General features: G+C 34.6%; 1 protein-coding gene across 1 annotated transcript in view; it reads right to left on the bottom strand.

The window, feature by feature from the left end:
• LOC131149053 (cellulose synthase-like protein B4) overlaps positions 1–14,805 on the bottom strand; it is a 67,989-nt gene extending 53,184 nt beyond the window's left edge. Inside the window, exons 1-7 of the mRNA XM_058099106.1 lie at positions 14,416–14,805; positions 13,886–14,225; positions 13,584–13,709; positions 13,373–13,489; positions 4,852–5,064; positions 4,607–4,742; positions 4,254–4,456 (exon numbers count right to left, since the gene is read on the bottom strand). Coding sequence (XP_057955089.1) covers positions 4,254–4,456; positions 4,607–4,742; positions 4,852–5,064; positions 13,373–13,489; positions 13,584–13,709; positions 13,886–14,225; positions 14,416–14,744 — 1,464 coding nt within the window. The 5' untranslated portion in view covers positions 14,745–14,805. The remainder of the gene's footprint in view (positions 1–4,253; positions 4,457–4,606; positions 4,743–4,851; positions 5,065–13,372; positions 13,490–13,583; positions 13,710–13,885; positions 14,226–14,415) is intronic.
• Positions 14,806–16,785: the final 1,980 nt, after the last annotated feature.

Here is a 16,785-nt window from a genome sequence, read left to right as displayed (position 1 = left end):
GTCCAGTTGTTGTCTTTATGGCTACTCCCTCTTCATCTTCGTTCCAATCTTGGTAAGTTCTTTTACAGATATGCCTCTTTGTGCAACGAAAATCACTTCTCTGCATGGTAGGCTTACCATTAAAGGCATGTCAAACTATTTCTATTATTAGAAATAAAACTTATTCATAAGCCCTCATTTATTGAGTTAAGCTTTTAGGTTTAGTAGTTACTCAACAGGCATTTGAACTGCACTAACTGAAGGATTAAAATTCAAACCCAAATTCATTCTCAGGCTTTCATGTTTGGTGTTCTCATTGTTGGACCTTCTGATTTTTTTTCTCTCTATTTTGAACTTTGAGATATCAAATACTCTTCTCGAAATCATTCATCAGATTAAATATTTTGTGTAAAATATGTTTTTGAGGGAAATCTAGTTAGTGATGGTTAACCATGCACTCTGCGTATTTCCCTTCAACCGGATTAATATCTATAGAATTTGTTTGGTCAAGGATCAAATATCCATGAAAACTGCTTGTCCAAGCATTGATAAGGAAACTATACATTTAGTTTGGAAAAATGGAATAGATTGGAACTTGCCACTTGGTTTCTTTCTTGTTCTTCATTCAATTTTTTATGTCATTCCATTCCTATTTCATTTCATTGATGAAAAATGTCATGAAACATCGACTACGGTTATTGGATGGTTTCCCATAATTCCAGACCTGTTGGTTGCAGTGTCTCTCTGTTGTTCCCTTGGAATTGTTTCATTGGGTGGTTGCAGGCGTTGCGGGGTTCATGTCAGCTATGTTTGTGGCACTTAATCTCCGAGCCCACATTAAGTCAGCAGGTGAGAGGTGGTTCTTGATAGTGGCTGTGATCTTTCTACTGCAGCTGGCTTTGTCTGTTTCTACTGAAGTTGTATTTGTTCAAGGTCACAATATAGCAAGTAAATTTGGTTTCTCACCAAGGTGGCTAGAACAAATTGTAGATCGCACAAAGAGAGCTTTTTGGTCCTTCGGGTTTTACATTCATCGATTAAAGCCTACTTGTATTCTTTCGTTTATAGAAAAATAAACTAGTGACAACCTTCTTGTGTAATCATTTCAAGCATTGTTTATGAAGTGGACTGAAAAGTGGAAACATGGAAGTATAAATGTCAAACATCATGTTTAGTTTGCTGATGGAATAGGAGTAGGAAAGAAATGACATAAAAATTTAAATGAGAAGCATGACAAAATGAAGTAAAAATTTAAATGAGAAGCATGACAAAATGAAGTTATAAATTCGATTCTATTCCACTTGATTTGATTTTATTCATTCATACTAAACATATAGTTATATGATTGGTCCTCCAACATCGTTAAGGTGGCCTTGGTTGGTTGCATGTCAATCAATGAACATAGCTCAACTAAAACCTAAAAGCTTGGTCATTGCGTGAACATGCAAGATCGTCAAAGTTCAGTAAGCTAGATGTCACCCACTTGTGAAATCATCACCTTGTCATGGTAGATATTGCATAAAGATTGATGAATCTTTATAAAGAAAAACTAGGATAATGTGTATCAAAATCTAGTTAAAATCTTGTAATTGAAATGATGTTGTTGTGTGTACGTAATCACCTAACCCTGCTTGCAAATGCTTCTAGCTACTGCTAGATTGTTTATTGAGTGTCAACATGGCTGCTTAAGTGCCTGCAGTTATTCAAGGCTATGTATATCTGTGCTTCTTCCTAGAATACTGAATTCTGTAGTCGTGACTGCTTTTTGAACTTAACCTTTGAAGTTCTATAATGTTGCTTTGTGCTAGTGTGCGCTGCCTAATTTGCATTGTTGCTGTGTTTTTCATTCTTTGTATTGATGTGTACTGATTGGGGGGTGGATTATTTCGTCCTCTACAATCTGATCTTGATGTGATTTATGTTTTATGCCTGTATATATGCTACGTAGTGATTTATTTTCAAAAACCGTATACTAATTTTTTTAACTTTCTTAATTTGTAGGGGTTTGCAACTGTGACAGCGTCAGGACGATGTAATGCAGCTCGGATGCAGCTTTCCACTTTTTTTTTTTTATCTAAACAATTGGAATGTATTTAAATTTGAATTTTTATAATGTTGTGTATTTAAATTTGAATTTGTATAATATTTTGTATTTGAATTTGAAGTTGTATAATATATTTGTGCTTAAATTTGAATTGCAATTATGGCTTTTACAGGAATTAATTTGAATCAGATTTTTACAGGATAATATAATTGGAAAAAAATTCCCTTCACTATTAATTGTGCAATTTAGGTATTAGTGACGATTTCAAAATTGTCACTATAATATGTCTTTAGTGACGGTTTAAAATCGTCACTAAATCCATAAATAACGGTTCTACAGAGCAATAGTGACAGCCCTGAAACCGTCACTAACAATAGACAAATACTGACGGTTTTGAAACTGTCACTAGTAAAAGGCCAATAGTTACGTTTTTTAAACTGTCACTACTGATTAGTAATAGTGACGTTTTATAACCGTCATTAATAATGTAGTAATAGTAACGAATATAAAATCATCACTAATAATGAAGTAATAGTGACGAATTTAAACCGTCACTAATAATAGAAAATTAGTGAGGAATTTGAAACTGTCACTAATAATTGAGCATTAGTGACGGTTTTTGATCGATCTTGTGTAGAATCTATAGTGACGGGTTTCGTTCTTTAGTGACAGATTAAAACCGTCACTAATACGCTATTATTAGTGACGGTTGTAATCCGTCACTAATACTCGATTATTAGTGACAATTTGAAATTTTCGTCACTAATAAGTATTAGTAACGGCAGGTATAGCGAAAAATTGAAAACCGTCACTAATACTCATAGAACGGTCACTAAAACTAGTTGTGACGATTTTTTGAGTATTAGTGACTGTTTAAAACCGTCACTAATAACCCTATTTTTTTGTAGTGATATATACAAATATATATAAGTACACATTGGTTGAGAGTTGACATATAACTTAACCTAATCTCACTTGAGCATAAATCTCTATTATCTGTGAGTGCATTAATTGTATTGGTACATATTTGCTTATTGGAGAAACATTGATATTGAACACATTATTTGATTATATGTTGTAATTCAAGTGTGGCTTGAGGTGGGCATTTTCCGCCCCTTTAAGAAGAGATTGTAAAGGTTGGGGTCAGGTTTGCAAATTTGACTTGGGGCAATCCTTGCTCAGTAAGCAGAGACTTTGTAATTGGGGACGCTCCATCTGCAAGTGAGCAAAGGTTTAGTGGAAATCTTCCTACTTGTTAGCTCGAGGCGAGGACGTAAGCACTGTTGCCGAACCCCGATAACATATCTGGTGTCATCTCGTATTTTGCTTGCTTTATTTTCTGGTATTTATTTGTTGATATATATATCTGCTAAATTTATCTTTGAATACATATTTGGGATTGATTGAAAAGACCTGAAGTAAACATTTGCGCACATTAATTACTGATTTATTTATCGGATCTTTTAAATACGAATTTTAGACAGACCCTAGGTTGTGGTATACTGATTACAAAATATTAGACCTAATTTTTTTAAATCTCCATTTCACCCTCCCCCCCAAACTCCACGCCAAAACCCTTGAGGGCTAGATGGAGTCTTGGAACTTCCCACAATCAAAATGCCCTTCAAGCAAACTTAGAGACACTATTCCAATGGCATTTTTTTTTTATAATATTGGGAGACAAATCCATATGCGCGTCGCAAGCATCACGTTTTGAACCCCAAATCTACCATTGTAAGCGGCTTTTTAGGGAATCTTCTTACCACCTGAGTTTATGTCTAAGACACACTATTCCAGTGGCATGTACATGTGCATGAAAAATATGGAAGGAAAGGAACTCCAGAATCTTCATGGATAAAGCGTTGTCAATTCAAGAAGAAAATCCAGCGTAACATGTTTCATTGGAGCAAAACCCTCACTCCCTTTCAAACCATGCAATGGGGGGGTCTTCACAAAATCCTCTCCCTCCATTAACTAGACGAGAGATAAGTCTTCTTTCGAAGTTTTGATTTATGATCTTGACTTTATATACTCTTTTGGTTGCCAAGTCTCTACCTGGTTGCTGTTTGTGCCGAAAGGGGCTCAAGCCTTTTGCTCGAGTCCTCCCCATTTTTCTAATAAAATATTTATCCTTTAAAAAAAAGATTTTTAGGGCACAATGCCAATGTTATTAGTGAAATGTGGGCCATGGTAACTGAGTTAGAGCAGGGAAGGAAAACGTAAGCCACACCTTTGTACCCCAACTTGTACCATAGTCGTAGTCGCAACCTGCAACTTGGTAAGCTGCCTTCACAGAAGCCGAAAGACTCTGGACACACTCTGTCCTCGTGCCCATCTCTGACAAAGTGTAAGATGCTGATTTGCAGAGTTTACTTGACTTTCCAAATATTTTCTGGAGGCTCAGATCAGCCAATTTTCCTGATGATAACCTCACTACCACGCCACCCCCACCAGGAAAAAAAAAAAAAGTGAAAATATAATTTGGATCTACAGCATAAATGTATTAATTGACAAAAGCACAATAAGAAATACAGCAGCTTGAGTACATTAATTAACAAAACCAAAGTTGATGCATGGATGTACCGTCTGCTGAGGTAAAATTTGGCCCTTCAAGTTTGGTGTCATCTGGCAGTAAACCATAAATTATTTTTCTTCTATGGAAGCATCCAGTTCCTGAATAGGGAGCTCCTTGAATTCCCGCCAACCCTCTTAATAGGTACTGACAATATTAACACATTACGCGAAAGAATAAAAGTAGTTAAGTAGAAATGGAATGATCATTTGTTCTGTGTTAACTGCAAAAATTACATATTCATGAATCTACGTACTTGCTGCATAACCACAAATATGTCTCCAAATGGTTGAACCTTTGATCCGCCGCTGAATTCTTGTGGAAACTGGACAAATCCGGAATACCTTATGTTGTCGAAACCAAGCAGCAAACACATGGCATGAAGAACAATCTGAGGATCGTTGGCATACATATCACAGTCCACGTTCAGAATGAATGGAGCATTTGTCATCACCCCAGACACTCTGGTCTGTTTTATCATACACCATGTGAGAATAAGAAGAAGCCTCCAATTCATATTTTGATTCGGGAATTAATAGTGTAATAATTGTTACCATATTCAAAATTAGAAAAAGATCACTAATACTATGTTTAGATAGATATTGGATTTGGATTTATATTAAATTTGAATAAGATGTAAAATAAAATTGTATTCAGATTTGTCTAATTCTACCCAAATCTTATAATATCCTATAATAAAAATAAGTATTCAAATACCATTTTGTTTTAATAACAAGCAAACAACATATTAACCTTATAGGTCATTCCCGATTTTGATAATGACAAATACTCTTTATATTTGATGACTTTCAAGTTTGTGTACAGGATCATACTAACTGGATCACATTGATAGCATGCAGCAATTTGAAGAATTATGAAGACCCGACATATATATATATCATTTGTTGAAATACTATTGGGTTTGTATTAATTTAATTTCAAATGGGTCTGTAATAATATCTGCATGTCATGCATGAAGGTAATTGTAAGCTCAAATGACCCTAGAATGGTCCTTAGGTCCTCACACTTGAATGCACATGAATATAGGACTTTAACCCAAAATCCATGAGGGTTTGAGCTACCGAACTTGGTAAGTATATTTTCCTCAGTCGACCGAACCGTGGAAAAGTTAGCACGTTGACTTGACCTTCGGGTGACCGAACTAAAAAGAACACATCTTCCTCGGTCGACCGAAATCCTATTCAAACTTTTCCCAACAGTTCGGGCTACCGAACATTTACGTTCAACATAGCTTCAGGCTACCGAACTAAGGAGTTCGGGCTACCGAACTCAGGAACAGGTGACCGAACCTCGAGCGGTTGGAAAATCGCCTGGTTTAGCCACTTGAATATAAATTCAGGCACTCGAACATGGGAAACTCGTTTTTTCCATTGTGTCTATTCGGGCGACCGAACCTTGGGCTCGATCGACCAAAAGTCTCGGGTTGGCTTAATTTTACCGTGGGTAATTAAGGTTAAATGAGGGGTTAATGTTTTAAACATAATTAAAAAAATTTTTAAAATTACCAGCGTGTCCCCAACGGCTAATTTTCCCCTCTTGTCTATATATACTCATTCTTTTGTCTTGATTAAAGGTTGATTAGCTAGATCATTAGCAAAACACTCTCTCAAATTTACAAAGCCTATTTTTCTTATACTACTTCCAAATACTCTCATACACTCATTTCTTTGATCATCCAAGTATTGCGAGAGTTCCTAATGTGCTAATGCTCCACTTTAGATCACTTAAAACTCTCATTTGTGTTGTTGTTTATTGTATTTGATTTTGAGAGTTAAGCAAGAATTTTCCCACGGATTTAACTTGATAAATCTTGTGTGGAGAAAACTCATTAGCTTGAGGGTCTTTGCATTGTTATTGCAAGATCCCTTAAGCAATAGTTTTTGTGTGCAAAGCATTTTACAAGCTCAATTTCAAACAACTCTTGTGCTTATTAAATTAAGGAAAATATTTTTGAGTTTGTTTGAATATTCTTACCAGTATCTTTGAAACCCTAATCTAATATTGAGATTTATTATATCATGTTTTAAAGAATAGCTTGTTTGAACACTCTTGTGCATATTTAAGATTATACATTGCTGAGTGTTGTTTGCACATAATCACATCACCGAGCTTACAATTCCGATGTCGTTGATGTGCGTTTGATTGATTGTTATTGGTACATATCTGTTTGATTGAGAAGCACAATCACTATACCCGATTTGTATTGAAATATTGTTGTATTCTGGGCGTGGCCTGAGGGAGCGGTTATTTAGCCCGAAAGGATTGGTTGTAAAGGTTGAGGTCAATCCTGTGCTAATTGACTTGATTGTATTTAAGTGTCACTCCACCCGTTAAGTGAGCCTTTAGTGTAATCCTTATACAACTAGATTTTTATGTTTATTGGTTGAATATCTAGTTGGATTCGCAATTACATAAAAAGACCCTAGTTTGCGTACTTCTATTGTTAGACTGGTTGACCTAGGAAAGAATTTTTAAATATCCAATTTCTTGTTTTTTGTCCCATATTGGTAGAATAGTTTCACATTAGTATAAAAAGTTGTTTTGAATTTTTTGTATTATTTGTCCCACATTGGAGAGAAATGTTTTTTGAACTTGAGGTTGAAGCTATATAAAGAGTTTAACTCTTCATTTGTAAAACACACTTCAAAGTTGTACTTTGTCAAGAAATAGTGGATTGATCATCGATGTCTGAGGATGCAGGTAATTCTATACCAAACCTCATTAATTTTTCGTCTTGTTCTTTTTACTGTTTTATTATTAGTTTATGCATTGGTTTAGTTTCTTATATATTCAATAGCAATAGTTGTAGTATTGTTGTTTGGCACAAGTGGGGTGCCCGGCACAACAATTGGGATCGGAACTAGGTTGAATGGTGTCAATATGAAGGTGTTCCTCTGTTGGGATCATTGATTCCACGTTTGATGCTTAAGAAAGACCTTGAATAGACAAGTGCTCAGAGACCATTGCGGCTTAGTCATTCCCTAGAGGTTGGCCTAGTCAAAGTGGAATTTCATAGGATAAAACAGAGTAGACACAATTAGTACATACTATTCATCCTAGGCCTTTTGCTTTGTTAGTTGCTATTGAATATATAGAAGATGGCAGAAACTAGTGCAGTAGTAGAAGAAACTCTGTCCAAGCGAACTCCAACCCCTTGGGCTTTGACATTATCATTGAAGACGGTAGCTAATGCTCGGTTTGAGGTGAAGAAATTTGATGGTACCAATAATTTTGGTATGTGGTAATGTGAGGTGATGAACATTTTGTATTAGCAAGAACTAGATATTGCTTTGGATGATAAAACAGTAGATATGGGTGACAGAGATTGGGAAAAGATCAATCGTCAAGCATGTGGTACGATTCGTCTGTGTCTCGCTAAAAATCATAAATATTGTGTTATGAGGGAGACATCTGTAAAGAAATTGTGGAAGACATTGGAAGATACATTTATGACCAAGAGTCTGGAAAATCGGCTCTATTTAAAAAAGAAATTGTTTTGCTTCTAGTATCAACCAGGTATTTCGATTAATGACGATATAAATGTTTTTAATAAAATTTTGGCCGATTTGTTAAATTTGGATGAAAAGGTGAAAGATGAGGATAAAGTCATATTGTTACTGAATTCTCTCCCTGATGAGTATAAACATTTGACCACCACTTTATTATATAGGAAATAAAGTTACTTATGATGTTATTTGTACTGCATTGATTAGTACTGAATGCAGAAAGAAAGATCAGAGGGTTCATAAGGAAACAGCAGAAGCACTAATAACAAGGGGACGTTCTCAGAGTCGTATGCCTCGAAGGAAGAGTAAATCTCATGGGAGGAGTAAATCTCGTGGGAGACCTGCTAAAGACGAATGCACCTTTTGTCGTGTGAGAGGGTATTGAAAGAAAGACTACCCTAAATTACAGTAGAAGAATAAGGGCAAAACACATTCTAATGCCAATATAGCCAATGATGATGGAAGTGAGTCAGATTTTTCTCTTATTGGAACATCTTCGTCAAATTATTTTGGTGAGTGAATTTTGGATTCTGGTTGTTCCTATCACATGTGTCCCAATAGGAAATGGTTTTTTAATTTTAAAGAATTAGATGGTGAGGTTGTTTTTATGGGAAATGATAATACTTATAAAACAACTGGAATAGAATCAATACAGTTGAAATGTCAAGATGGAACTATTAAGACTTTGACTGATGTTAGGAAAGTTCCAAGCCTAAAGAAAAATCTGATTTTATTGGGTGCCTTAGAATCTAAAGGGTTCACTATCACTTTGAAAGATGGAACCTTAAAGATTAAATCAGGTGCACTGGTGGTGATGAAAGGAATAAGGAAAAATAACTTGTATTATTTACAAGGTAGTACAGTTATTGGCTCAGCAGCTGTTGTTTCTGAGAAAAACGCAGGTTTAGATACAACCAGGTTATGGCATATGCGATTAGCACATGCAGGAGAAAAATCTTTACAACAATTAGTTAAGCGAGGTTTGTTAAAGGGTGCAAAGGTGTGCAAACTTGAATTTTGTAAGCATTGCATTCTGGAAAAACAGACTAGAGTGAAATTTGGCATTGCAATCTACCAGACTGAAGGTATTTTAGACTACATCCCTACATATATATGGGGGCCCACAAAAACGGCTTCGTTGGGTGGTATGCATTATTTTGTCACTTTTGTTAATGATTTTTCCAGAAGAGTTTGGGTGTATTCTATGAAGCATAAAAATGAAGTGTGTGTTATTTTCCTTAAGTGGAAAAAATTAGTTGAAACTCAAATTGGCAGAAAGATTAAATGGTTTAGATCAGATAATGGTAGTGAATACACGAGTGACCTATTTATGAAGGTATGTCAGGATGAAGGTATTACTCGACACTTCACAGTTCGAGATACACCACAGCAAAATGGGATGGTAGAACTCATGAATCGGATTTTTCTGGAGAAAGTTTGATGTATGTTGTCTAATGCTGAGTTAGACAAAAGGTTTTAGGCTGAGGCTGTTAGATATGTGTCTCATCTCATCAATCGTCTACCATCATCTACAATAGAGGGAAAAACACCCTATGAAGCATAGTCTGGAAAGTCTGCTAGTGATTATGATTCTTTACATGTATCTAGTACTATGGCTTATTAACATGTTAAAAAATCTAAGTTAGATCCAAGAGTCAAGAAAACAATATTCTTGGGGATAAGTGCAGGAGTCAAAGGATACTGTCTTTGGTGTCTAGAGACCAAAAAAATGATTTTAAGTAGGGATTCTGACTTTTGATGAACTTGCGATGATGAAGAAAACAATACGCAAGGAGTCACGAGTTGAAGAGAAGACCAGTGATACTCAACAACAGGTGAAGGTTGAGACAAATTTAGGAAACCATTGAAAAATGAGAGTACACAAGGTAACTCTCCAATTACGGTGGGGAATAATGTACAAGAAGAGGAGATTTCAATTCGAGATTTTTCACAGCAACAAGACTCAATTGTTTCTTAGAGAATAAGACGAGAAATTCGAAAACCTGCTTGGTATACTGATATGGTGGCCTATGCACTTCCAATTGTGGATGATAATGTTCCTTACACTTTCAAAGAAGTAATGAGGAACTCTGAATCAGATAAGTAGAAAAAAGTGATGGATGAAGAAATGCAATCTCTTCATCAGAATCAAACTTGGGAGCTAGCCCAATTGCCCAAGGGTAAGAAAGCAATTTGTTGCAAATGAATTTATGTAAAGAAAGAATGATTTCTAGATGCAAATAATATTCGCTTCAAAGCTAGATTAGTAGCTAAGGGCTACACATAGAAGGAAGACATTGATTATAATGAGGTATTTTCTCCAGTTGTTAAACATTCTTCCATTCGAATTTTGTTGACTTTGGTAGCACAATTTGATCTTGAACTAGTTCAGCTCGATATAAAAACTGCATTTTTAGATGGTGATTTGGAAGAGGAAATCTATATGACTCAACCAGATGGATTTTAGATTGCTAGAAAAGAAAATTGGGTATGTAAACTGGGTAAATTGTTGTATGGTTTAAAATAGTCTCCGAAACAATGGTACAATCGATTTCATCAGTTTATGATAGGTCAGAAGTACATCAGAAATAAACATGACCATTGTGTTTATTTTCGCAGACTACAAAATGGATCTTTTACATATTTATTCTTATATGTTGATGATATGTTGATAGCTTCAAAGAATAGGGAAAAAATCAATAAGTTGAAAAGTTAGTTAAATCAAGAGTTTGAGATGAAAGATCTTGGTGAAGCAAAGAAAATACTTGGCATGGAGATTTGTAAGACAAAATGAGAGAAAGAGTTAGTCGGTCTTAGAAACAGTATTTGAAGAAAGTAGTATAGAGTTTTGATATGTCTGAGCAGTCAAAACCAATAAGCACTCCTCTTGCTCCTTATTTCAATCTTAGTGCAACTTTATCTCCTAAATCAAATAAGGAACGTAAGTATATATCACAGGTTCCTTATACAAGTGTTGTTGGTAGTCTGATGTATGCAATGATTTGTACTAGACCTGATATTTCATAAGTTGTTAGTATGGTGAGTAGGTATATGCATGATCTGGGTAAAGGACATTGGCAAGCTGTAAAATGAATTTTGAGATATATTATGAATACGATTGATGTTGATATAGTATTTTGAGAAAAATAATACTATTAATCCACGTGTTGTTAGATATGTGGATTCTGATTTTGTAGGTGATTTGGATAAACGTCGATCAATTACTGGATATGGTTTTACATTTGCTAATGGTCCAGTGAGTTGGAGGTCTACCTTACAGTCTACCATTGCCTTGTCTACAACAGAAGCAGTGTACATGGTAGGTTCAGAGGCTGTTAAGGAAGTTATTTGGCTGCAGAGTTTACTTGAAAATTTGGGAGTTGTTCAGAAGCACATTGTTGTGTTCTATGATAGTCAGAGTGCTATTCATTTGACAAACAATCAAGTCTACCATTCACGAACAAAACACATTAACGTTCAATTTCATTTTATACGGGATATTATTGATGGAGGCAAGATACTTCTTCAGAAGATTACTACAAATAAAAATCCAGCAGATATGTTGACTAAGATTGTGACAACAATCAAGTTCAAACATTGTTTAGACTTGATCAATATCCTACAAGTCTGAATATTTTTTGAAGGCGCAGATGATGTGGAACTCTAGAAAATGTTGGTAACTGAAAAATTTGTTGAATTTATCGTCAATGTGGAGATTTGTTGTTTTTTGTCTCACATTGGTAGAATAGTTCCACATTAGTATTAAAAGTTGTTTTGAATTTTTTGTATTATTTGTCCCACATTTGAAATAAGTGTTTTTTGGACTTAAGGTTGAAGCTATATAAAGAGCTCAACTCTTCATTTGTAAAACACACCTCAAAGTTGTACTTTGTCAAGAAATAGTGGATTGATCGTCGGCGCCTGAGAACATAAGTAATTTTATACCGAACCTCGTTGATTTCTTGTCTTGTTATTTGTACTGTTTTATTATTAGTTTCTGCATCACTTTAATTTCTTATATATTCAATAGCAATAATTGTAGTATTGGTGTTTGACACAAGTGGGGTTCCCGGCACAACACAATTTACCCCCCCTTCTTGGGATTGCACCAAAGTTAACACAACACTTATAACTTTCAACATTTTTTCAGTTTAACACATATTAAATTCAGCACTTTAAAAAAAAAAATGCTTATACATAAGTAGTTTCAAACGATTCCTTAAATAGTATTGGAATATAAGCACATAAATGGACATTTTGATATGACATATATTTGATATTGAATTATAAAAATTTAAAACATGACACACAAAGGATGTAAAGATTTGGTAGGACTAATAATATTGCAATGAACTGGTATGGTATATCATATCATTTGATTTTCTCTCTAAGAGAGTTAAAATGAAGAGAGAGTGAAGTGTTTTTTGTTGTTGTTGTTGGTCTTTACACTAGCAAAATACCTTAACCATTGGTGACGCGAGGAGAGATAAATTGTCTAGCTCTAGCCCATGGGCATGGACTATAATGGCTCATTTGATTCGACAAGAAATTTTTCATTGGAATAAAATTGAATATAATTTAAATTTTTAGAATTAAGAAAATAATTATTTCTAATATATTTCTAATTGTTTCATTTAATGTAACAAGAAAGGAATATGCATCCCCATGATGAAATTTATAATAATTATCCCTATTTTACTCCTCATTATGGACTAAAAAAATGTTTCACATTATTACTTCTTTTATAGTAACATAATTTTTTGTATAAAAAATTGTAGTTAAAATACTAAAATTAATTTATTCTTAGGAATCGACATTGCGCAAATCAAACGTAATCTAATAGTTCATTTAGTTTGACAAAATAACAATTCATTGAAATAATATGGAATATACTTTAAATTTTAGGAATTAAGGGAGTAATTATTCCTTACATATTTCTATTTATTTAATTTAACATTTAATAAGAAAAAGAATAGACATCAAATTTGGGAATAAGCAATCCTTACCTATTTCTTATTATAAACTCAAAAAATGTATGATATTATTATTTGTTTTATAGTGATTGTATAATTTATTTATAACAAATGGTTATTAATATACTAAAATTAACCTATTTTTCATTGTGCTAGTCAAACTAATCTAAGGACATTAATCTTGGTTGCACCAAACACGAACTATAATGAGCTAATTCGTCAAGCATACGTATTCAGACCCGTGACACAAGCGCATCTGTAGGAACAAGCTTCGTACCAGAACATTCATGGCCCCTGCTTTGTAGTGATGTTGATGTTTTGGACGCTTCTCTCGGGATATGTAAACGAGATGGGGCGCTCCATCAGGGACATTTTCTTTATTTTCCCATATAACCTACAAACAAAAGGCATGTAGCCCAATTAAGTCGCACACAAAAATTGAAAACAAGCCTGGTCATGATATATATATATATATATAAGCAAATTACCTTTATTATGGTAGGATGGTTTTTGCGTTCTATATTTGAGAAAACCTCGAATTCGCCGGTGAGATCAAATGGCGCAGGTTTTTGGGATGCTGCTTCTACTTTCTGGCAGAGCTGTTCGTACTCATCCTGTAAAAAAATTTCAAAGATATAAAAACCCAGATTACGAATTAGACTAACATATACATTCATACATGCGTAGATATGTGTGTGTGTGTGTGTTATTATAAGAATTAAAATTTTAATTTCGGGCCAATCATAGAGGATAAAGGGCGAAAGGCTTATTCATATAGTAAATGAATCACCTTCATCATTTTCCAATTTTGTTGGAACTCAAATGATGAATGAACACCGCCGCCACTAGGACACATGGGATGATCATCAGAGAAATATATAAAGGGTGCTCTATCTTGGACTCCATACATCTTACAGAATGGAACCCAGAGCCTTGCAAACTTCGACGCCTCGACGAGTGAGAAGAAGGTAAGCGGCGAACAGCCATCATCGGACACATAGCAAGCAAGCTTATGAGCTGGGTAATCAACTGCCAACAACGACAGTACAGTGTCTACTGTCAGCATAGGCGGCTCCAACACAGGGTCTGCTGTTGTTACAAAAATGTCCACTGCTGGAAGCTCAGACGCCCTTTGGGAGAAAAGAAAAACATAATTTTCAACATATTATCCTTAAAAACTGTAAATTAATGATTCAAGTGCGAAGGAAACTCATCCAATCTTAGGATGTCTGAAAAGAAAAAAAAGTTCTTGAAATGAATAACAACACCTTAGATACTGTACATAGAAATGTAAGGTTAATTAATTAATCTGGTACATACTGTGAGGAGAGGCGGTCTGGAAACGTTTCGTTCTTCACTATGTTCCATTTAGTGCTAACTGCAAGAGCCCATACGAAAGTGAACCACGACTCACAGAGGAAGCCAACGAGCCAAGCGAATCCGTGGCGGTTGATGGAGAGGAGACGATAGGAAATGAGAGAAAGGAGGAGGAACAGGATGGTGAGATCCAGGGCTCTCTGTGCGTTGTTTTTACATGTGATTCTTTCATGGAGAGGGAGGGAGGTTGAGTTGGGCATTGAAAAAATAAATACAGAAATCAAACTGCAGAGGGGCAATCGAGCCTGTGTCTTGATCATGCTACCCTGCATATAAGCTCCTCTATGACATTGGGATGCGCTGGAACTACGCACCCAAGGCCACTCGTTATATGTGCGGCAGAGAAACCGTATCGGATGGTCCCTACAGTTTGGGTATTCCTTTAGTAATGTATCAGATGAATTTTTCTTTTTTTTTCAGTGGTAAGTTTTTTAAGAAATATCAATCATTTATGGTATTTTCAGAAGGAATAATTCTAAATAATCATTTCATTTCAAAATTTTTAGGTACTATTATAAAAAATTATATGATAGTCAAAGACAAGAAAAATCTGATTATCAAGAGAAGTTTGATAAGTAGAAGGAATTGATATCAGGAAGTAACATAATGATAAATCAATTAAAAGAAGAAAGTAGTATTGAAGAAGTCAAGAAGATACTTTCAGACAATTGGTCAAAAAAATCCTTAAACTTTATTACAAAAGGTCATGCCAGAAGCGGATATTGTACTTTAAAACCCTAATACAATTATCAGAAGTAATGAGATTAGTTATCCAAATGAAATGATAAAAGAATTTGAAAAACAAATTCACGAATTATTGAATTTGAGGCTTATTAGGTACAGTAAGAGTGCACACAGGAGTGCTACATTCATGGTAACAAATCATGTGGAGCAAGTACGTGGTAAAGTCAGGATGATTATTGATTATAGAGATCTAAATAGAGAAAAAAGAGATGATGGGTATAATTTAGCTAATCAGGATTCTCTTAGAAATAAAATAAGAAGGGAGAAACCCTCAGCATATTCTAAATTCGATTTCAAATCAGGATATTGGCAGATAAAGGTCAAAAAAAGAGTAGTAACTCTTACAGCCTTCACTACGCCGATCGGGCTTTTCGAATGGCTAGTTATTGTATTTAGATTAAAGAACGCCTCATAAATTTTCCAGAGAAGGATGGATCGGGTTGTTGAATGAATGACTGAATTTGTTGCAATTTATATTGACAATGTCTTAGTATTTAGTAAAAATATTAAGGATCATCTAAAACATTTGAAACAGGTGGCTCAAGTGTTCAAAAAAAAGAAGAAATGGTTCTTTCAGAAAGAAAAACCATTTGGATGCAGCCTTAGATTGAATTTTTAGGATTAAGAATTTGGAGAAGTGAAGAAGAACTTCAGTTACATATAACAGGAAGGTTATGTGAATTTCCTAATGAATTTGAAAACAGAAGACAGTGTCAATGCTTTCTAGGAGTATTGAATTATATTAGGAAATTTATTAAAAATTTGGCAGAAAAGGCAGCACCAATTCAAAAAAAGTTTTCAATAAAGAATCATTGGAATTGGACTTCAGAGGATACTAAAGTAGTAAAAGTCTTAAAGAAAGAAGCTTAAAATTTTCTAAAATTAGAATATCCAAACAATACAGAATTAGATATAATTCTGGAAACCGATACTTCAGATATAGCATGGGGATGTGTTTTAAAAATTAGAAAAATTGATAAAACAGAACACTTCAGTAGATATTGCAGTGGATGTTTCAATGGAGCAGAATTAAATTACCTTGTTCATGAAAAGGAATTATTAGCAGTCCTAAAAGGAATTATGGCTAATGAACTTTTTTTGGACATCATCGTTAGAACAGATAGTTCCCATGTAAAGCACTTTATGGGAATTAAGTTAAAACAATGCACTCAAGTAAGATTGGTTAGATGGATGAATGAATTACAATATTACTCTTTTAATATAGAACATATTAAAGGTAGAGATAATATTATTGCTTATATTCTAATCAGATATTTGAATTCTTGCAAAACAAATGGCAAGCAGTAGCAGTAACAGAAGTAGCCATTTGAAATGTGCGATTTGTCAAGAAAAGCATAAGGTCACAAATTGCCCAGTTGCAAAATTTGTTGACAAATAGAGGCAGCTAACTTCCAACTCCAGAAAGGGAGAAGGGAGTAGTAGAGGAAGAAATGTTTCTCAGAAAAGAGAACGTTCGGTTCTAGCTTTGGAACAAATCTAGGTAAAGAAAGGGAGTTCGTCTAGAAAAGATGAAAAACTCATTGATAAAAGTCATATTCAATGCTTTAT

This window comes from Malania oleifera, chromosome 2 (assembly GCF_029873635.1).
Source record: "Malania oleifera isolate guangnan ecotype guangnan chromosome 2, ASM2987363v1, whole genome shotgun sequence".
Taxonomy (NCBI): Eukaryota; Viridiplantae; Streptophyta; class Magnoliopsida; order Santalales; family Ximeniaceae; genus Malania; species Malania oleifera.
This window is presented reverse-complemented; position numbering and strand designations above follow the sequence as displayed.